The sequence below is a fragment of the Saimiri boliviensis genome, chromosome 6 (genome assembly GCF_048565385.1).
Source record: "Saimiri boliviensis isolate mSaiBol1 chromosome 6, mSaiBol1.pri, whole genome shotgun sequence".
Classification (NCBI taxonomy): Eukaryota; Metazoa; Chordata; class Mammalia; order Primates; family Cebidae; genus Saimiri; species Saimiri boliviensis.
This window is the reverse complement of record NC_133454.1, coordinates 125724893-125746466: the sequence shown is the minus strand read 5'-3', so window position 1 is coordinate 125746466 and position 21574 is coordinate 125724893. Positions and strand designations below refer to the sequence as shown.

At 57.1% G+C, this 21574-nt stretch overlaps 2 protein-coding genes across 3 annotated transcripts; both read right to left on the bottom strand.

The window, feature by feature from the left end:
* Positions 1-457: 457 nt before the first annotated feature.
* RAB1B (RAB1B, member RAS oncogene family) lies at positions 458-9898 on the bottom strand. Its single transcript, XM_003937738.4, has 6 exons — positions 9785-9898; positions 6734-6806; positions 6354-6449; positions 6146-6241; positions 1977-2108; positions 458-1885 (listed from the first exon to the last, which is right to left on the bottom strand). The coding sequence occupies exons 1-6, from the start codon at positions 9796-9798 to the stop codon at positions 1691-1693; spliced, it is 606 nt and encodes a 201-aa protein (XP_003937787.1). The 5' UTR covers positions 9799-9898; the 3' UTR covers positions 458-1690.
* A 697-nt stretch (positions 9899-10595) lies between these two features.
* On the bottom strand, positions 10596-20958 carry KLC2 (kinesin light chain 2). Of its 2 annotated transcripts, none has more exons than XM_003937734.4 (16): positions 20719-20958; positions 19787-20058; positions 16440-16670; positions 16219-16288; positions 15378-15600; positions 14689-14776; positions 14485-14586; positions 14218-14391; positions 13988-14087; positions 13348-13397; positions 13184-13251; positions 12678-12786; positions 12426-12587; positions 12226-12350; positions 11955-12012; positions 10596-11575 (listed from the first exon to the last, which is right to left on the bottom strand). In XM_003937734.4, exons 2-16 carry the CDS (start codon positions 20012-20014, stop codon positions 11492-11494), a joined length of 1872 nt encoding a protein of 623 aa, XP_003937783.1. In that variant the 5' UTR covers positions 20015-20058; positions 20719-20958; the 3' UTR covers positions 10596-11491. The 2 variants fall into 2 exon arrangements, with proteins under 2 accessions (XP_003937783.1, XP_003937782.1); XM_003937733.4 differs by having other exon boundaries at positions 19787-20025.
* Between the last annotated feature and the right edge of the window lie 616 nt (positions 20959-21574).

Here is a 21574-nt window from a genome sequence, read left to right as displayed (position 1 = left end):
CCCCCCTCGGGCGGGTGCTCAGAGCAAAAGGCTGAAGTGCGAGGCACTTGTCACTGTCGGAGGCGGCAGAAGCTTCTGGCCGGGACCCACAGCGAAGCCAGGACAGGGGCTGAATGGGGGCAGCGACGTTTGGGGGGGACCCTGAAAGAGGTCGGGTCGGGTGTGCAGTGGGGCCCCCTCGATGGCCGCCCGACCCCACACCTCAGCTGTGTGCCCCGCGGGAGTTGGCAGCGGCTCGCCAGGTATGCGCTGATGGCCACCCGCCTCTTTCCCTGACAGAACGGTGCTGGGCCCTTGGGGACAGACCACAGAAGCACAAGCAGCTCTCCTGGCCTCAGGAAACGGGGTCAAGGGCTTTTACCAGCAGCCTCAGGACACAGAAACCAAGCCAGGACCCCCAAGCATCCCCCACCGCAAGGCTGGGCTTACACCACAGACCACACTCAGCCACCACAACTTCCTTGCAAAAACCCTCAGCTCACCCGAGGGCCAATGGAAATTTATTATTATTTTTTTTGTCCTTTTCCATCTTTCCCCAAGTGGCTTTTCCTCGCAAAATGCCTAACATGACACCAGAGGGGAACCTGGGAACAGGGGGCACCCCGAGGGGCAGCCCAGGGACTTAAATACAAGCTGGAGGGCAGGGCACAGGTGGGACAGGCAAGAGACAGCATGAGGGGCATGGCTTCTCAGGGAGACCAAAGACTTGCTTTCCTGCAGGAAGCAGCTGTGCCAGAGGAGAGGGGATAGGATCCTGGGTACAGAGGGGGTAAGCAGAGAGGCCCCTCCAACCCTGGGTGGAACCCACATTCCCCAGAGGACAAGTAGCGGCAGGGGTTGAGAGCCTGCCTTGGCAGGCTCCAGGGACAGAGGGGAAAGTGAGCCAGATGTGCTGCCTTGGGGAAAGGGAGGAGGTGCTGGCAGAGTGAGGGTTAAGGCTGGTGCCCAGCCTCTGGCTCGGTGGGCCTTCCGCCTCCGCCTGACGTGGGGACAAAGGGGCACAGTGGGCAGGCAGCACATGGTCCTGGCTCTGGCAGGGCAGAGGGTGGCAGGAGCAGACTCCCTCCGGGCTCAAGATGCAGGCCCAGCACCACTACCCACCCACCAGCCCTAGATGTACTCAGACCCCACCACAGCTGGACGGCTCGAGCTGGGAGTGTGGGAGGGGAGAGGAGGCAGTAGGGAGAGGAAAGGGTAGGCTGCTGGGCCTCTGTGGCCCCCATGCCCGTCCTGAGGTCCAGCCCAGGTCCTGGACCCCCTGGCCCTGGGCACTGACTGCAGCCAGGGCAGTAGAGGCTGGGGAGACTGTCAGCTCTTGGGCAGGGGGAGAGAAGAAAAAAGGGGCAGGAGAGAAACCCAGTGCAGCATACCTTGGGGTGGGAGACTGACAGAAGAGCCCTCATTCCAAAAAAAGGTGTGTGGTGGGCATCTTGGAAAGTTACCTAGAGGCAGCAGCAGAGCAGGCCCCCGCCCTGCCCAGCCATAGGTCCTGGGTGTCCTCCCTTAAGGACCCTGACAGAACCAGGGCTCAGGGCAGCAGGCAGATGGGCCAGAGGGAGATGGGGAGCCCGGGACACCCCAAAGCCACAGACTCAAATGCCCCAGGAGAGGGAGAGGGAGGCACCTCCTGCCCCTCTAGGGACATCATCTGGAGAAGGTGCCCCCTCCTGTCCCACTCCATGTGCCCCTCCTAGCAACAGCCGCCACCCGCCGGCTTTACAGGGGTGCTGTCGATCTTGAGATTGGGCCGCTCGCCCCCGGAGGCTGCTCCGGGGCCCATCCGCTTTTTGATCTCAGCAGCCATGGTCATGAACGCCTGCTCGACATTGGTGGCATTCTTGGCACTCGTCTCCAGGAAAGGGATGCCCAGAGAGTCTGCAAACTCCTGACAAGGGAAGAGGAGAGAAGAGAAGGGGAGAGCAGGTGAGAAGCAGCAGCCCCAGCCCCCACCCCAGGCCGCCTGGCCTGCCCGCTACCTTGGCTGTGGTGTTGTCCACCACCTTCTTGGTGGTGAGGTCGCTCTTGTTGCCCACCAGGAGCTTATTGACGTTCTCGCTGGCGTAGCGGTCAATCTCCTGCAGCCACTGCTTCACGTTGGCATAGGATTCCTAGAGGGGGTCAAGGTCCAAAGTTACTTTGCTTCCAACTTTCAGCCCTACACCAGGCATGGAGAACAGGAGCTTCTCTGAGGGGAACGGTAGAGCTCCAGGCCCCTGCAAAAGGCAGAGCCCTGGGCTCAGGGATGGAAAGGAAACCCTCTGTTTCAGGCTGAACCTTCCTCCCAGCCTCCTCCATCCAAGACTCAGGACAGCCCCAGCAGCCTGCCAATTGCCCCAACACCTCAACAGCTGCCCAGACCTCAGGGCCTGCCTGCTCTGCTCCCTGCAGCTGTCTCTCTCCCTGGGACACTTGCAGGCCTAACCACATGTGGGAAGCAAAGAGAGAGTGGAGGGGAGACAGAAACAGAGTAACGGGTCTGCAAGAGTCACGGTTCCCAGTGAGGCCCGAGAATCCCTTTAAGGTTTGAACACTTGGAGTACAATGGAGGTTGAGGGTCCTCTCAGAGGCAGCCCTGGCCCATGAGGAGACAGGAATCCTGGGAAGAGCCTAATATTCATCCTATTTTTGACAGCAACAGCCTCCTCACTTGGCTTCAGACTCTCCCAGCAGCTTGCCCCTGCCCCCGACACAAAGGACAGAAGTTTAAGAAAAAAAAAGAAAGAAAGAAAGAAAAAAGAGAAGAGAAAAGAAAAAATGGTCCTCAGAGACCAGGAAAAAAAGAAAAAAAGAGAAAACAAAGGACAGAAGTTTTAAGAAAGTGCTCAAACTAGAGCCACTTTTCCTCCTTAGGAGCCAGAGGCCTGGTGATGTCACACTGGCTCACCTAGACCTCTTGCCATGTTCCAAGTTGTGGCCTGTGCTAAGTGCTGGGGGCAAAGTGGGAAATCAATCTGGGCCCTGCCCTAACACATCCAGGGAACAATAGAATAGACCATGCCACCCACAAGGGCAAGAGAGGTTAGAAGGCAGGGGCTGGGGTGTCCCCAGACCACCTCTGCTCCAGGTGGCAGCAACAGCAGACCAAAGCCCACAGGTAGGAACTGGCCTTGTGCAGGAGAGGTGCCAGTTGGGGAGCTAGCATGTGCCAGGTCACAGAATGGGAGGGGCATGGCGTCTCTGGGGAATGGGAGGAAGTGAAATGCTGCTGGGATGCAGATGCTCAGCAGGGAGGGAGAGGAAGAAGGGAGGGAGAAGGGGAAGGTGGGGAGAGGCCAGAGCAGACGGTCTTAGCCTGGCTAAATCTTGGATAACCAGGAGCCAGTGGACATTTTCTTACGCCAGACGCAGCAGGATCACGCCTGTGGTCTGAAAAGCTAGTCCTGGCAGCAAGCAGAGGCCAGATCAGACCAGCAAGATGGAGACCAGCTGGGAAGTGGCTGGAATAACCCAGGAAAGAGAACATGCACCGGGACAGGGAAGCACACAGGATTCAGAGTCAGACCACTACTGGTGAAGCCCTGGCTCAGCCATTTACTGTGTGACCTCAGGGATGTGACCTGACCATTCTGAGCCTCAGTTTCCTCATTTCTATAAAATAGCACCTCCCAGAAGGACTGCTGTGAGCATGAGAGAATGAACGCAGGCTTGTCTCATAACAAGTGCTTAATTAGCAAGAGCTGCTATTATCCTCATCACTGCTATTATGAGGGGACAGATTTGAGAAAGATGATGGGGAAGAGAATAAAGGGGACTTGAGGCTGACTGGATGGGGGAGGGAAGAGTTTTCTGGTCAGGCTGACAAAGATTGTGCCACAAAGATGGGGATGCAGATGGGCATGGTGGTGCACGCCTGTAGTCCCAGTGACTCAGGAGGCTGAGGTGGGAGGATCCCTTAAGCCCAGGAGGTTGAGACTGCATTGAGTTATGATCACAACACTTCACTGCAGGCTGGGTGACAGAACAAGATCCCACGTCTTTTTTTTTTTTTTTTTTTTTTTTTTGAGACAGAGTTTCACTCTTGTTACCCAGGCAATCGTGTGATCTCGGCTCACTGCAACCTCTGCCTCCCAGGTTCAAGCGATTCTCCTGCCTCAGCCTCCTAAGTAGCTGGGACTACAGGTATGCGCCACCATGTCTGGCTAATTTTTTTTTTTTTTGTATTTTCAGTAGAGACAGGGTTTCTCTATGTTGGTCAGGTTGGTCCCAAACTCTTGACCTCAGGTCATCCGCCCGCCTCGACCGCCCAAAGTGCTGGGATTACAGGTGTGAGCCACCGCGCCTGGCTGACCCCATGTCTTTAAATAAATAAATAGAAACTTGCCGGGCATGCTGGTTCACACCTGTAATCCCAGTGCTTTGGGAGGCTAAGGCGAGAGGATCATGAGGTCAAGAGATCAAGACTATTCTGGCCAACATGATAAAAACCTGTCTCCACTAAAAATACAAAAAAAATTAGCTGGGCGTGGTAGCACACACCTATAGTCCCAGCTACTCGGGAGGCTGAGGCAGGATTGCTTGAACCTGGGAGGCAGAGATTGCACTACACTACAACCTGAGCAACACTGCAAGACTCCGTCTCAAAAAATTAATTAATTAATTAAAAAATAAATAAATAAAAAATTTAAAAGTGGGGATAGAGGTGCTGGTTTGGAGAGAGACAGTGAGGCTAGTGTTGGACATCTGAGTTCTGCAGAAGCTGCTTGAGGATGAGAAAGGGTGTGCTCAAAAGCCAAAAGTCCTGAGTTCTAAAACCAGCTTTGTCCTTCCTGTGAGGCCGGTGGCAAGTGACTTAACGCCTCTCCAAGCCTCCTCATCTGGAAAACACAGGCCCCACCATTTAGTTTACTAGAAGAGATCACTGAGATCAGAATTAACACAGACACAAAGTGCCAGGGCAGACACGGACAGAGAAGGGAAGCCACAGCCATGGCTGTTAGATGCAGGAATCACAAAACACAAGGCAGAAGCAAACCACAGAGTGGCCATAGCCATGTACAAGAGTGAGGAGAGTCCAGGGCAGAGCTGGGAAGCAGCAAACATGGGTGATAGGAGGTATCCCCGGAAAAACGGTCAAGAGCCGCTGACTCTTGATCAGAAGACAGAATCGAGTGCTGCTGGAGATGAGGGAGGTGGGACAGGCCACTCTTCAAGGAGAGAGAAAAGAACAGACTTCAAAGCCAAGAGAGGTCAATCAGCTGAAATGAGGTCACTGGACGCAGCAGTCAGGAGGGCCGGGGTAAGCTCTGTCTGTGTGGTAGGTATGTAGCTTCCCCACAGCTCATCAAGAGCTGGGGACATCATGAGTTCCTGGTGAGCTAAAGAGCCCAGCTGCCCCTCAGACGGGGACTCTTCCCAGACCAGGGCTGATTTAAGCTTCTCATCTCCAGGGCTTGGCCCTGTTAAGCAACAACATTTGGTAGAAAAAAACAAAGCAGGTGGAATGAGCCATCCAGGCTTTATGCCTCCCGGACTAGCTGGAAAACCCTCAGCAAGTCACCTCACCATCCGGAGCCCAACTCCTCACCTGTGCGATAGGAACATAACACAGACCTCTTCTGAGCATCAGAAGCAATCTGAGGGCTGGGCCACATTCTGTCAACTGTAAGGTTTCATGGTGGTAGCAACAACCATTTCTGGCTGTTGCTACCACCACTGCCAGTCACATGGGACTAACGCTGCTGCTGGAGACACAGGGTTTCTAGACCTGCTCACAGAGCTCAAGCCTCCTCACTTCTTTGTGTAAGGCTCTCTAATTATCCTCTGCACCATGTCTTCACACAGGAAGCCCCAGGCCCAGCATAGCAGCCAACTGGCTGACTAAACTCCCACAATACGCAGGTGCCCAGAAGGCCAACGATAAGGTGTAAGTCTGGCTTGGTGGGGAGGTAAGGTGTGAGCCCTTGTCCTGACAAGATGCTGCAGCAGGGCCCTGGGAGGATCCATGTCTGTGGCTGTTTCCCTCCTTGTGAAATGAGTCCAAGTACAATCACCTCTTTTTTCCCTTTTCCTAGTTAGTTCTCGCAAACAGGCAAGTACAGTGTCCTTTCCAGGAAGCATCAGGAAAGAGAGGATGGAAGAAGGAAAAAGAAGAATCAAAGACCTAAGACTGAGAAGGCCAAGCTGAGAAAGGCTAGTCCGGGAGTACCTGGTCAGTGACGTCATACACCACGATGATGCCATGAGCCCCCCGGTAATAGCTGGAAGTGATGGTCCGGAACCGCTCCTGGCCCGCGGTGTCCCACTAGGAGACAGGAGTCAGAGGAGCAGGTCAGCTGGGGGCTCCACACCCAAAGTCCCTTCCCTCCCAAGGTGGTTACCTCTGTACTGGGGGTTTTGGAAAGAGCAACACTCACGATCTGAAGTTTGATAGTTTTGCCATCCAGCTCAATGGTTCGGATCTTGAAGTCCACCCCGATGGTGCTGATGTAGCTCTCTGTGTACGTGTCATCCTGGAAGTTCAGGGGCCAGGGAAATGATGGAGTGAATGAGCTGAGGCTTGGAGAGCCTCCCTCCAGCTCCCTGCCCCAGCTGGGTCTCCAAACCACCAAGCCCCAGTTCCCAGCATCGAGCTGGCCAGCCCTGTATCTTATTCAGGGCAGATGTGCTGCTGGCAGGTCTTACAGTTTCAGCCCTGGTTCCCAGATCTTGTAATTACTGTGCTCTGGGTTGTCCCTTCTCCCTCTAGCTGCCAGTCAGGACCCCAGGCGGATGGTATGGGAGGCTTCTTACTCACAGCAAACCGCAGGAGCAGGCATGACTTGCCCACGCCTGAGTCGCCAATCAAAAGCAGCTTAAACAGGTAGTCACTGGAGAGAGAGGATGGGAAGGCATGAAGGCAGGCAGGGAGCCCACCAACTATCATGCTGGAGTCACAATTACGGGATCCCCCCACCCCATGAGGCATCCCTCAGTTTATTTCTTTCGTTATCGATCAGGTCTCACTCTGTCACCCAGGCTGCAGTGCACTGAAGTGATCACGGCTCACTGCAGCCTCTACCTCCTGGGCTCAAAGTGATCATCCCACCTCAGCCTCCCGAGTAGCTGGGACTACAAGCTAACCCTTTTTTATTTTTTTTGAGATGGAGTTTCACTCTTGTTGCCCAGGGTGGAGTGCAGTGGCTCGATCTCGGCTCACTGCAACCTCTGCCTGATGAGTTCAAGTGATTCTCCTGCCTCAGCCTCCCAAGTAGCTGGGATTACAGGTGCCCACCACCATGCCTAGCTAAGTTTTGTATTTTTAGTAGAGATGGGGTTTCACCATGTTGGCCAGGCTGGTCTCCAACTCCTGACCTCAGGTGATCCACCTGCCTCAGCCTCCCAAACTGCTGGGATTACTGGCATAAGCCACCACACCCGGCCCCCAGCTTATCTATTTTTTGTTGAGACAGGGTCTCACTGTGTTGCCCAGGCTGGTCTCAAACTCCTGGGTTCAATCGATTCACCTGCCTTGGCCTCTGAAAGTGCTGGGATTACAGGGGTGAGCCACTGCACCTGGCCATCCCTTGGTTTAGAATACTATGGTGCTCACCAGATCTTCCCACCAGTCCCAGTTGGGGAGGCCTAAGGCCTCCCTCCACAAACAGCTAGCCCAAAGGGTTCTCAGCTTGCTGTCTAAATTCTCACTTTATGGAGAAAGAAATTAAGACATATAGAAGCAAAGAAGCTGCCAAGGTGACAGAGCTGGATATCCTACCCTGATTTCTGAGACTATTTAGGGAATCCCCAGTACATGCCCTGTAGTGTGCCTGGCTTGGCAGGAGAGGCCTCAAAAGCAGAAGCCAGGGCCCAGGCCTAGAACCTATTAAGTGAAAAAGCCACTTAAAGAGCCTGATGGCTGGGTGCTGTGGCATGTGTCTCTGGTCCTAGCTACCAGGGAGGCTGAAGCAGGAGGATTCCTGGAGCCGAGTAGTACATGACCAGCCTGGGTGATGTAACAAGACCCTGTCTTTTTTTTTTTTTTTTTTTGAGAAGGAGTCTTGCTCTGTTGTCAGGCTGGAGTGCAGTCGGGTGATCTCGGCTCACTGCAACCTCTAACTCCCTGGTTCAATCAATTATCTCGCCTCAGCATCCCAAGTTGCTGGGATTACAGGCACATGCCACCACACCCAGCTAATTTTTGTATTTTTAGTAGAGACGGGGTTTCACCGTGTTGGCCAGGATGGTCTCAATATCCTGACCTCGTGATCCACCCGCCTCAGCCTCCCAAAATGCTGGGATTACAGGCGTGAGCCACTGCGTCTGGCTGACCTTCTCTCTTTAACAACAACAACAACAAACCTGTTATGAAGTCACCAGGAAGAAGTGGTCAAGTTGCAATGAAAATTGTACTTAAGGCTGGGTGCAGTGGCTGATACCTGTAATCCCAACACTTTGGGAGGCTGAGGCACTAGGATCATTTGAGCCCAGGAGTTTGAGACCAGGCTGGGAAACCTATCAAGACTATGTCTCTACAAAAAATTTAAAAATCTGCCAGATGTGGTGGTGTGCCTCTGTATTCCCAGCTACTCAGGAGGCCAAGGAAGGAGGACTGCTTGAGCCCAAGAGTTGGAGGTTGCAGTGAGCCATGATCACATCACTGCACTTCAGCCTGAGTGACAGAGAGACGCACTGTCTCAAAAAAAAAAGGTAAAAGGTAATCACATTTAATATTATTGAGTTCCAACTTGTGACTGACCCTGTGTGAAGTACTTAAAAATGCATCATCTCATTTAATCTTCACAACAGTCCAATGATGTCAGTTTTGTCATTGTCCACTAATGAGGAAACCAGAGGTCAGAGAAGGGAAGTGACTTGCCCTAACTTACACAGTTTATCGCTTTAAGACTCAAACCAGGTTTGTCAGACTCCAAAGTCCCTGCGAGAGCCTGCTGGTTCCCTTCTCTGTTCCCCTCCCAATCCAGGTCAGAGCTTCACCCTTCCCCAAGGAAACCTGAGACCTGGATGTGGAGGAGAAAAAGGAAGTGGCAGAAGAGGAAGAAGATAACTGAGACTTGGGGCAAACTATTCGTCCTGGGCGTGAGATGTAGGCCGTCTACCCGCAGGGCGAGTGACCAAGAGGGAGGAGAGTCTGAGGACCAGAGAATCCCACTGGTAGGGGGAGAGCAAATTCCATATTCATCTAAACTTCACCGGCAGCGTGACAGCCAAGGGAAGGGGTGTGACGGGGGCCAGAGCAAAAGCGAGGAGAGGGCAGGAAAGGATGGACAGCCGGGAGCGACAGGACTGCGCGACCCAGGAAAGGGGTCGGAGGCAGCCCCGGAGGAGAGGACCTGCGAGAGACGCGACCCCAGAGGCACTTCAGGGCCTCCCGCGTAGTTGGCCAGCTTCTGGGCAAGCCCCAGGAGTCGGGCTTCGGGAGAAGAGGGCAGAGAGATTTACTGCCCGACCTAAAAGGTCGGAGCCTGAACCCGAGACCAGAAACTATTGAGACAGGCTCCAAAACGTCGGGACAGTTGTCAAGCAGCAGGTGAGGAAACTGAGGCCTGAAATGACCAGGACTGCGGGGTCATCTGACCGATAAGGTCTGTCTTGGGCTCCAAGAGCTGCCCCTCGGGGTCGCCACGTATGGGCTCCGGGTGAGAGGACTCGGGGTGTCGAGCCGGGGTCCTGGGACCCCTGGGGGGAGGGGCAGAACCCGGATGTAAGAGGAGGGGGGTCAGCGGAAGAGAGACCCGGATGTGGGGGCGCCGCACAGTCCTGACCCGGGCCAGACAACCCCGGTAAGCGTACAACCCCATACTTGGGATCGAGGCTGCGCCGGGCGGCGCGGGCGGGGCTCACTCACTATTCGGGGTTCATGGCGGCGGCGGCGGCCCGCTCGGTCGCTCCCAGTCAGCTCTGCTCCGCCTCCCGTTCCAAGATGGTGGCCGCTCCGCCCCAGAGGCCCCGCCCGCGATGCGCAGGCGCAAATGTTGTCGTCTGGGGCCTCGCCGCGCTGCTTTTCGGAACTTGTAGTCGGCCACGTTCTCCTACTCAAATCAGCTGCGCAGGCGTAGTCGGGGAGCCCGCGCCTCCCCGCCCACTCCCATCATTGCTGGCGCATTGCCTTCTGGGGATTGTAGTTTGCACAGTGGACGCACATAGGCTTGAGCACTGCCTGACTGCGCGTCGGTGTTTAAAAAGCTCAATACAGGGCTGCGCTTGGCACGTTTCACATCTCTCTGACGGAGGCGGTCATCCTTACCCTCTCAGCACCCACGCTGGTAACATTAAATGAGAAGGTGGGTACTATTAACAGGCGAATACAAGTTCATTTGTCCAGGGTTCTTCGTGTACTGGGAACTCCTAACTGGCAGCCGCGTGTCATCCCCCGCATTTCATAGGTGAAAAAACTGTCTCAGGAAACTCACTCAAAGTTAAAAACTTTGTCAGGAGCAGAGCTCACAAGAGCCCGCCGTCTCTAGAATCCCAGAAGTGAGAGTTTTAGGGAAAACCTGACTTGTGGGATCCCCACACAATTCCCAGGTGGGGCAGAATACTTAGGCCCACCTGCGCGGACAGCGGGTGAGCGAACCCACTCACGCGCGATCCTTCCCGGCTCCACCCAGTATGGAGACGCTGGGGGCCCCCGACCTCCGCCCCAAAACAAGCCCGGCTCAGATTTAAACCGTCTTTATTTCTACAGCAACATCTGAAAATAGAGAGCAGCCGCCTCACCCACAACAGGGGCAGCCCCTCCTGCCACAGGGGACCGTCGCCGCCCCTCACGAGAAGCTGTAGGCGTGGGGGTAGGCGTGGCAGGATGGCTCGGCGGGCGGTGCCCGGGGCAGGGTCTGGCCGTGCCTGGGCGGGGCCGGGCGGGAGGGGCAGTGCATAAGGCCGGGATGCGGGGCAAGGCCCGGCGGGCGGTGGGAGGACGGACTGCGGGAGGCCCCCGTCCTGGGGCACAGGGCGAAGGCAGGGTAGGGCGCATCCCAGGAGGAGAGGGAGAAGGTCAAGGTACCCCCTTGGGAAGCGCCACTCTCGAGAATGTGGAGCCTGGGAGATTCCACCGCACGGAATGGGGGTGATTAAGGCCTGGGCGGTACCACTAGAGGAGGGACAGGGGAGGCCCGGGTAGTACCGTGGACTGAAGGGAGGGGTGCGGCCAATAACTTATTTCTCTATATACAGAAGCAACGGCCGGGTTGACTTGGGAAGGCGGGTGAGGGTGCTGAAGGGCCGGCGAGTGCTTAGTGTTCTTGGCTCTGGGGTTTGGGGTGGCCAGGCCACTGAGTATTGTGGAGACTCCAGCCGGCACCTCCTGCTGACCACGAACCTAGGGAAGAGAGGGCCCTGCTGGAAGGAATAAATAAGGTATCGAGCTGGAGTGGGCAGGCCCAGCCTCCAGGGCTCAGGCTGAGATGACAAGGGAGAAGGTTACCCTGAGATTGAACAGAAAAGACAGGGGCCATGGGGGAGAGAGGCGGGACAAGCAGCAGGCCCATGCACAGGGCTGGGGTGAGGGGGGTGTGCCAGGTGGGTGCTCTGATGACTGGCTGTCCCTTCAGCATTAGCCCACCAAGGAGCTTCGTCGGGAGAGGTCCATCGAGCTGGAGCTGAGAGTGCGGCTGTCAGAGAGACCTGTGCCTCCAGGCTGTGGGCAGAGGGGGCAGGCGGCTCAGCCCCGTGCTGCTGCGGGTCTGTGCTTCCCTGGCCCAAAGAGGCCTGACCCGGCAGAGGCAGGGCAGAGGCAACTGGAGTCCCTGAGCTGGGCAGAGGCAGTGGCAATTCCAGCCCAAGGCCACGCCCTGGTGCCCTGACACTCCCGCCCTCCTCCGTGACTGTGTTGGCACTGGCCGCTTACACATCCACCCACAGGCAGGGGCTGTGTTCCTCCTCATGTGTCTCCCCATTGTCCAGCCCAAAGTAGGCCTGAGACAGAGTCGGGAACTGTTGTTGGATGAAGAGGCATGCTGGAGGGAAGCTAGGCAGCATGCATGCTGCCCAGTGCCCGCACGCCTGCCTGTCCCTACCTGGGCTGGCTCTTCCACACTCTTGTTGAGGAAGTTGAGGGAACTGGCCCGCTTCATCCTGAGGGAAAAGGACAGCCTGGGATTTGCCAAGGTGGAACTCAGGGGAGATGGGGGCAGGGAGCAGGGTGGAGCTGGGGATGGAGCAGACTGGTGGGTGATGGTGCCTGAGGGATGGGGAGGTAGCCTGGGGTCGGCGGGGCTCACTGTGGGTCAGAGGCTCATCTGGGGTTGTTGGGTGGTTCTTGAGGCTCACCTGGGTGGGGGTGCTCACCTGGGGTTAGGGGGCTCCTGGGGGCTGCCCCCCTGCAGCTTCTTTACCAGCATCTCGCTGCTGCGCCTCAGGGCATCCCGGAGCTTCCCAAAGGAGCCACTGCGCCGCAAGGAGCCACTGCCATCCTGTGGGTGGACAGGTTCACCTCTAGACCCCGCTGGCCACCTAGGCTCCCAGTCCGCCCCAGCCCCCCAACTCACCCCACTCCACTCAGGTGTAGGCCCTGCCTCCTCGAGGTCAGACTCAGGCCCTCGAGGGCCGGCACCCCCAGCCACGTCTCGGCTGCCACGGCGGTCTCCCCGCCCGCTACTGCCATCTTTCAGCAGTTCCACCACCTTGGTCTGGCTTGCCGGGTCCAAACCCTGAGGGAGGGGCAGGGGCATCAGGCAGTGACTGGGTCACACCCAGGGCCACACAGGTGTCTGCCCACCCGTTCCTGCAAGCAGCCCCACCTGCTTCCGGTTGCGGCTGGCACAGTCCTCTAGCGTGTGCGCGGCTTCTAGTTTGCCCTGGCGCCGGTACAGGGCCCCCAAGCTGCGCAGGGTGGTGTTGACCGTGGGGCTGTGGATGGGACAATCTCAAACTCCACGTTCCCCCAGACCTAGGGCCTTTCCTGGTACCCAGCCCACACTGGCCCTGAGGAAGCAGGGACCACTGGGCTAGCCAGAATCCATTCTCTTTCATGTCAAGCCCTGTACTGGGCCCACCCAGCCTCTTCTGTCCTGGGGGAATCACCCCAGGGCCCTCATGGGATGTGTCACCAGGACCCAAAGCTGGGAGACCAGGAGCAAGAGAATTAGGCTGAGAATTAGGAGAGTGAACCTTCTTGGGATAGGTGACCTGTGAGCTGGGACTTGCCAGATGAGCGGCAGAGGAGAGGTGTGTCAGGGATGAGAGTACAGAGTGTGGAGCCCGCCTTGCAGTGCCCAGCTCCCCAGCCCCACCCCGCCCCCCTCACCTGTCTACTTTACAGGCCTTGTACCAGCTGCCATATTCCCCATAGGGGGCGCTGTCCCGGCGCTTATCCTGGATAAAAGAAAGGTCACATGAAGTGAGAGCCCAGGCCCAGTGTGCATATCCAGCCTCCCCTGACAACTGCCCAGCCCTGCCCCACAGAGCTACCTTGCTCTCCTCCCGCTCCTCTGCATGCATCCAGATGGGCTTGTTGTCCCCTGGGGAGAGAAAGGCGACTGTCACCAGCCTACCACATAGGCCTCACCTGGTTGGGCTGGACAGAGGATGGGGTCTGGGGAAGGAGGACCAGGGTTGAGCTTTGTTGAAAGAAGGAAAAAGAATGAGACCCAAAACACTACTGACCCTCTTCTGGACAAAGAGATGAGCAGAACAGACCCTTACACACCTCAGGCCACAGCCCAAGACATGTGATAGGCCTGAATGATGGGCCAGGCTCCAAGGGACTCAGGAGCAGGAGATGACTAGCCATCCGGGGCCAGAGGTGGTTTCCCAGAGAGGGAGACGCTGGGGCCAGGCCCTCAAGGTTAGCAGGAGTCGCCAGTGGAGAAAGGGGATGCAAAAGTATGTGAGGCACCGGCAGGCCAAGGGGGCTGCCTGAGGCGGGGGGGTGTGTTCACATGTGCAAACGTGAACACAGGTAGCTGGGCACCAGCTGAGGGTGAGGCTGGGCACCAGCCAGGCCGAAGCCTGAGGACCTGCTTGCTGAGGGATTTGTTTGTCCTGGGTGCTGATAGCGGAGCGGGCCTGGGATGAATGGGCCAGAGGCACATGGCAACCATGTGCTCACCATTGACAGAGCCGAACTCTTTCTCGTGAGCGCGAGTGAGGATCTCCTTGTACAGAGTCTCCGCATCCTGGTACTTGCCCTGCTTCAGGTAGCAGGAAGCCTGGAAGCAGGGGACCCAGAGAGAGTGGGATGCATGGAGCTGAGCCATTCTCTCCTTCCCCAACCTCATCTCTCCCTCCCTCCCTCCCTCCCTCCTTCCCATCCTCCAACCCCTCCCAGTCCCAAGGCACCAGGTTGTTCTTGGTCTTAGCCACGTTGGGGTCGTCGGGCCCGAGGCGTGTGGCATAGATCTCCAGTGCCCGCCGGTAGTAGTATTCCACCTCCTCGGCTTTGCCCTGGTTCTGGCATAGCAGGGCCAGATTGCTGAGCTGCTTGGCCACGTCTGGGTGAAACTTGCCCAGGACCTGGGATGGGAGAGGGAGCCAGGGGCTGGGCTCAGGGCTGCCCGGGCCCCCACCTCCCAGACCCCCAGCCTGCCCAGCCCTGCCTGCTCCCACCTTCTCCCGGATCTCCAGAGCCCGCTTGCACAGTGGCTCAGCCTCCTTGTATTTGCCCCGCTTGCCGTACAGGACCGCCAGGTTGTTTAGTGTTGCAGCCACCTAGGGGTGGGAGAATGGAAGCTCCTTGACCCCGGCCCTGCAGGACTCTGGGACCTGCAGGGGATGGGGCACAGCCCCACCTCCCACCCAATCCTCACTCACGGCCGGGTGGTCTTTGCCCAGTGTCTTCTCCCGGATGGCCAGAGCATCGTTGAGCAGGTGGGCAGCCTCCTTGTACTTGTTCTGGTCCCTGGGAGCAGGCAGGAGCATGGTCAGGGCTGTCTTCCAGCTCAAGGCCCTTCCCAGTGGCCTTCAATCCCTGTGGTCACTCCTGTACTCACTGAGGAGCATGACTGTGGGGAGACCTGCTCAGCTCCTGCCCTCTGAGCTCTGGGGGCTGTGGGCAGTTTTCTCACAATTGACTGGGGTGTGTGGTGCTGGGGTCCCACCGACTGCCTAGTGGCTAGTGTCCTAGGTGCCACACGGCTCTCCTGCAGCCCCTCTAGTGTGCTTTCCTCTCCAGGTCCCAGTGCCTTTGCTCATGCTGGCTTTTTACCATGGGAACTTTTTCCAGCCCTCTTATGTTGGGCAAACTCACTTTCTGCCAAAGCTCCTCCTCCAGCCTTGGTACCTGGAGAAGCCGTGCGGACTCCCCAGGACCCTTGAGTCCTCGTGCAGTCCCTCCGAGGTTCTGGCCAAGCCTGTCTCCTACACTAGGCAGTTCTACTCGAATCTATAGCCCAGCTCCATGCAGACGGGGCCCAAGTCCTGGCCCACAGCAGGTACCAAGGGTTAGTGATCTAGGGCTGGAGCCTTCCAGAAGAATTCGGGCACCCCCAGGGAGCCCTCACCGATAGACCAGTGCTAGGATGTTCAGCATGGTGGCAACGTCAGGGTGGTCGTGGCCTGAGGTCTTCTCCAGGTCCTCCAGTGCCTGCTTGCAGAGTGGCACAGCTACCTCGTAGCGGCCCTGTGAGGCATACTGGATCACTAGGTTGTGCAGGGTGCGGAGCCGGGCCGGAATCTCGTATCCCCCATGCTGAGCAGACACATCCCCTCCTCCTGGGCTAGGGGCTGCAGGCCAAGGGCAGGAGGTCAGATGTACCGTCTGCCCACTGGGCTGGGCTGGCACATGCCAGCTGTGCCTCTGAGCCACTTGACACATGGCCCTGGGCAAGTCACTAAGCACTCTTTCTCAGCTTCCCCATTTATAGAGTGGGTCTAGTTACTCATAGAAAGAGAGGGTAGAGGCCCAGCTCCAGTACGTCAGGCTCAGTATCCTGGGGTAAGTCACCTAACCTCTGAGCCTGTGTCCCTGTGTACAGAGTGGAAGCCCCAATGCTCGCCCAATACCTGAGCAAGGCAGGCACTGGCCCCGGTATGGCTCTGTCTGCACGTGCCTCCCTCAGAGGTGGCGCAGAGAGGAAGATAACTCTCCCAGGGATCTGGGGAGTTAGTGGCAGAGCAGCACTGGAAGCCAGGCTGGCGAATCCATAGCTCTTAACTGTGATGTCTGCTCCCCAGAACTGGGGGATGTGAGAAGCAGCAGCACGTACGACTGTTGTTGAAGCTCTAACACTAGGATGTCATGAGCAGAAGTAAGGCAGGAAGGAACATGGCAGCCACTCGGTCCCAAGGACTGAGAGTTCACACAACCTTTCCTTCCCCCACTCCAGAACTGCCCATCCGCACCTGGGCTCTGCTCATCCTCATTGGGGAACAGGTCATCCAGAGTGTCTTTGGGGACGTCCCCCTTCTCCTCCTGGGGAGGAAGACAGGATGAGCGTCAGGGAAGGAAGCGCAGGGCAGCCAAGGTGACCACGGGCTGGGGTGGAGCCAAATCTGCTCCATGCTGCCCCCTCTCTACTCCCAGGCCCCCTTGCTGGGCAACAGTGACCATGGTAGGGACTCACGTTAGGGGAGGCGTCTTCGTCCAACTTGCGGATCTGGCTCATGAACAGCAGGTGCTGCTTCTCCTCCTCGAGCTGGGCCACGGCTTGCTCACTGCGCTGCAGCTTCTGCTGTGTGCCCGCCAGCTCCTCACGCAGCCATTGGTTCTCCTGCACCAGGCGCCGCACCTGAGCCCGCAGCTTCTGTTTCTCCGATTCCACGGCCCCCAAGTGGCCCGACAGTGCCAAGATCACCTGTGCAAACAGCCCAGGTAAGGGTTGGAGCCCTGTCGATCCCCTCGCTTATGACTCTAACCTGGGCCTTGTAAAGAGCCAGGCCTGACCCTACAGTGAAAAGCTGCAGGCCTTGGGGTTCTCTCCTCCTCAAAGGAGAATCTCCTCAAGGCCCCAAACGCACCATGGTCCAAGGCCCAAACCCAGGAGGCTTGGGAATCTCCAATTCCTTCCTTCTGGGATCAGGAGAACCCCAGGAAAGTGCTAGTTGGGGTGCAGTGCTTTCCCTGAGCCCCTAGCCCCTTCTTTCATCTCTCCCTGGGCTGTACTCAAGCTCCTTTTGCCACAGCCATTAGGTTACTGCTCCCTGTCCCAGGGCTAGCACTTGCCCACAGAACTCTGCTAGATGGCTGAAAGGTCACCCAAAGACTCTGTCCCCACTTCTGCCAAGGGGCCACAGCATCCCCTGCCTTTCTGCAGCTCCCAGGTAGGAAAGGGGCATGTGTCCCAAATGCTCAGCTGGCATGAAGAGCCACAGGGACAGGAAAAGCCTTGGCCTCAAACTCCACCCCTCTGCCCAGCCTCTATAATTCCTTTCCTGAGTTTCTAGTCTCTTCCTGCTTAGGTTCCACCCTCCCTTCTCTCTCTCTCTCTCTCCCCGTTTTTTTTTTTTTTAATTTGAGATAAGGTCTCACTCTGTCACCCAGGCCGAAGGGCTATGGCACCATCACAGCTCACTGCAGCCTCTACCTTCCAGGTTCAAGTGGTCCTTCCCTCCTGAGTAGCTGGGACTACGGGTGCACACCACCACACTTGGCTAATTTTTTTTTTTTTTTTGAGATGGAGTTTCGCTCTTGTTACCCAGGCTGGAGTGCAATGGCACGATCTCGGCTCACCGCAACCTCCACCTCCTGGGTTCAGGCAATTCTCCTGCCTCAGCCTCCCGAGTAGCTGGGATTACTACATGCAGGCACGTGCCACCATGCCCAGCTAATTTTTTGTAGTTTTAGTAAAGGCGGGGTTTCACCATATTGACCAGGATGGTCTCGATCTTTTGACCTCGTGATCCACCTGCCTCGGCCTCCCAAAGTGCTGGGATTACAGGCTTGAGCCACCGTGCCTGGCACACTTGGCTAACTTTAAAAACTTTTTGGCTGGGAGCAGTGGCTCACGCCTGTAATCCCAGCACTTTGGGAAGCAGAGGCAGGCGGATCATGAGGTCAGAAGATCGAGACCATCCTGTCCAAAATGGTGAAACCCCATCTCTACTAAAAATACAAAAATTAGTGACTCTTCTCAAAAAAAAAAATTTTTTTTTTTTTGCAGACATGGGGTCTTATGATGTTGCCCAGGCTGATCTAGAACTCCTGGATTTAAGCAATCCTCCCACCTGGGCCTCCCAAAGTGCTGGGATTACAGGCGTGAGCCACCACACCTGGCCTTACTCTGGGCCTTCACCCTTTCCTGGTCCTTCACGGTCCAGGGTCATTTCTGCAGTGTTGTCTCCAGCTAGTCACACCTCCCACTCGGCTCCAGCTTCACACGGGTCGTGATGCCCATGCCCTCTGTGTGGACTGTACCCCCCCTGTGAGAGTGCATGTGCTCCACCAGATGCAGGGCCCCTGAGTGGTCCTCTCCGCCTCTGACAGCCAAGTGGCAGAGGAGTGAATGTCCTTGCAGAGGGCCAGGCTGTCTGGGACCCTGCACTCTCTGGTTGGTTAGCAAATGCCTAAGTGACAGGTGTTTCCATAACCACTAGCTTTAAAAAAAAAATAAATCCCCCAACAGCCTGGAAGCGTACACAGCAGATGGCATGATCCCTATTTTAAAGACAAGGAAACCAAGATGATACAACCTCCCCAGGATTCACGCGCCAGGCTCAGCCAAGCTCTGAGGGGATAAAACAAGCCTAACTCCTTGTACGTCCCAGTGGCTCCTGGACATTTCCATCTACCTGTCATCCTGGCAGCCTCAGTTAAAGGGGGCCAAAACAGAGTTCTGATCCACCCAGGCCCTCTCCTCCCTGAATTTGCTAAAACCACAAACCTGGGAATGATGCTTCCCTCCTCTCTCCCTTATTCCACCCCCGGTTCTTGCTAGACCTACCACCAGAACATCCAGAACTGATCCCTTTTCTCCACTGTCATAGCTACCCCTTAATTCCAAGTACCAGCTCTCATTTTGAATTCCAGCAGTGGCTTCCTAACCACTCATTGCGGAGTGATTCCATCCTTGACCCACTCAGGTGTATTCTCCACATCTCAGCCAGGGAGAGTTTTTAGAAACCCAAGTCAGACTGTGTTGCCTGCCTGCTTAAAGCCCTCTGAAGGCTTTCTGATTTCCTGAGAATAAAATCCAAACTAACCAGGCCACAATCTGGCTCTTGGTTTCTCCCCAGGCCTCTTCTGCCTTCCCATGAAGCTCCAGTCACACAGTTCTTCTCCCAGCTCCCCCACCACAAGCTCTTTCCTACCCCAGGACCTTTGCACATGCAACTCTCCCCCACCTCCCTTTCCTGGAGGCTCGTTCTTTTCTTCCTTCAGATTTCAGTTTGTCATTTCCTCATAGAAGTCTTACCTGACTAACAGACAAGACTCGTTGCTATGAGTGATCATAAGATCTTGTTCTTTTCTTTGTAGAACTCATCATAATTTATAACAACCAATTATTTCTGTATGTGCGTTTTTGTCTCTTTTCCAAATAGGGCAGGAATCTTGTCTATTTTGTTGGGCTCTGTATCCACCTAACACCCTGAGCGGCCCATCACAGGCACTAAATAACTCATCTGTTAACGAGTGAATAGAAGAATGAATTGGTGGGGGGCTGTGTTTTCTTAAGGATTTTCTTTCTGTTCTTTTATGCCATCCAGTCTCCCTTAGGTAGAGGGGAGCCCGGAATGGGGCTCTGTGTGGGGGCAAGGGTGATAACGGTCTCTTGGGGCAGGACTGGGATGGCCGAAGTGCATTTATTTCTTCAAAAGATAGAAGAAAAAAAAACAAACAAACATTGGGGTCCTAACATAGGGCTCCAGGAAACAGACGATTCCTTGCTCAGATTCTGCTCCTACATTACCAGATTCCTCTGGAAGGCTCAGTCCCTCCAGTGACCTCCCACCTCAGTACCCAAGACTGACCTACCTGGGCCTCCCCCAGCCCAAGCTCAATGGCTTCCAGGGAGCGACGCAGGAGGATGCAGCGTTCCTGCGAGCCAGGCTCGGCTTCGCCGGCCTCAGGCGCAACCAGAGGAGCGAGCAGGGCACGATGCTCCCCACGCAGAGTCTCCAGTCCCTGAATGACAGCCTTGGTGCCCAGCACGATCTCATCCTGGCTCAACTTCTCCTCCCGCGGAAGCACCATCATGGCCATGGTTGTGCCGTCTGTGAGGACGAGGGGGCAGGCGGGTGCCAGGCCTGGAGCCACACCGCCGTCCACCCCGGATTAGGTAAACACAAGCGGTCCCCGGACGCCTGGGTCCCCGGTGTGCCCAGGTCTGCCAGCCGACAGCCCACACAGTGCCCACGATTGGCCTACAGAGGGCGCGCCCGGCTCGTCTGGGCCAGGGAGACGCAATGCGGTGCAGCCGGACCCTGCTTCGGCCGGAGACCACCCGGCTTAGGCCGAGTTAGGTGGCCCAGTGTTCGTGTTTCCCAGGGGACCTTCTAACCAGGACAGGTATGGGGATCGTGGGAGCTCACTCCACTGCAGGGAACCCGGGCCCCTCCGGCGATCCGGGCCCAGCCCCTCGGACAACCCCCTCCCCAACAGGCAGTCCAAGCCACAGAGCCCATCCCCACGACGGGCAGACCCTGCGAAGGACCGCCCGCTAAAGGGGCTGAGACCGCGGCCCTTCAGGCCGTACCACTCCCCTAGGCCAGCGCAACGCCCTGCGGCCTCCCCTGAAAAGGCTGAGCCCTCGCCCGGAGACACCCGGGACCGCGCCCCCTCCCAGGGCTGGGCCGAGCGTCCCAAAGGCCGCACCCACGACAACCCCCTCCCCTAGGCCGACCCGGAGCCCCCTCCCCACCTTTAGGGCCTGATCCCCTCTCCCGCCCCGATCGGCCCGCGCCGACCTGCGCCTGCTGCTCGGGCCCGGCTCCGGCTCCGGCTCCCGCTGTCCGCCGCTTCACCTGGACCCGAAATTGCGAGCCGGTCCCGCCGCCTCCATCTCGCCGGACTTCCCAGCAGCCCCCGCGCCGCCTTAAAGGTGAAGCCGCTACCTCGGCGGCGTCGGAGGGGGCGAAACAAGCTCTCTGCCTGCTTGCTGCCTTAAAGGAGCGCGGGCCCAGCAGGCTCCAGCGGAAGAGGAACGGGGCGGGGCCATCGGGGAGGGGGCGGGGCTAGGGCCCACCCGGGGCGCAAGTCCCACTGGCCACCAGCTCCGAGGGATGCCTCGGCTGCAAAATGCCGCGGGGCCTCAGGGGGTGGAGCTGTTCGGGAGGTCGAACCCGAAGGTACCTACCGTGGCGCCATCGAGGACGGCGGGAGAACCAGGCCCAGAGAGAAGGCTGGGCTTCCCGGGAGTACAGAGTGAGGCAGTTATCACTAACTGAGCGCCTAATTGCGTGTTGCGCGCTTTGGTGCCCTGGGTGCATTGCCTTAATGCTCACAAGACCCGGGAAGTGAGTGCTGCTGTTACCTGATTCGCAGATCTGACCCCAGGCTCCGCATCCTGGAGTCATATGTGGTGGGGGATGCACTATCTCTGGCAGAGGTGGTTCAGCGCCCTTAGCTCAAGTACATCCCGTGACAGGGAGCTTACTAGTTCGGCTTTGAGACAGCTCCAAAAGTTAGCACAAATTTCCTCGCATAGAACCGAAGTGCCTTCCTGCATTGCTCACCCACAGCCCTAGCTGTCTTCAGGAAGAAGGCAGCTCATGCTGCCCAGCGTGTCGTCATCTCTTCCCCGGGCTGCCCCTTCACTCAGTC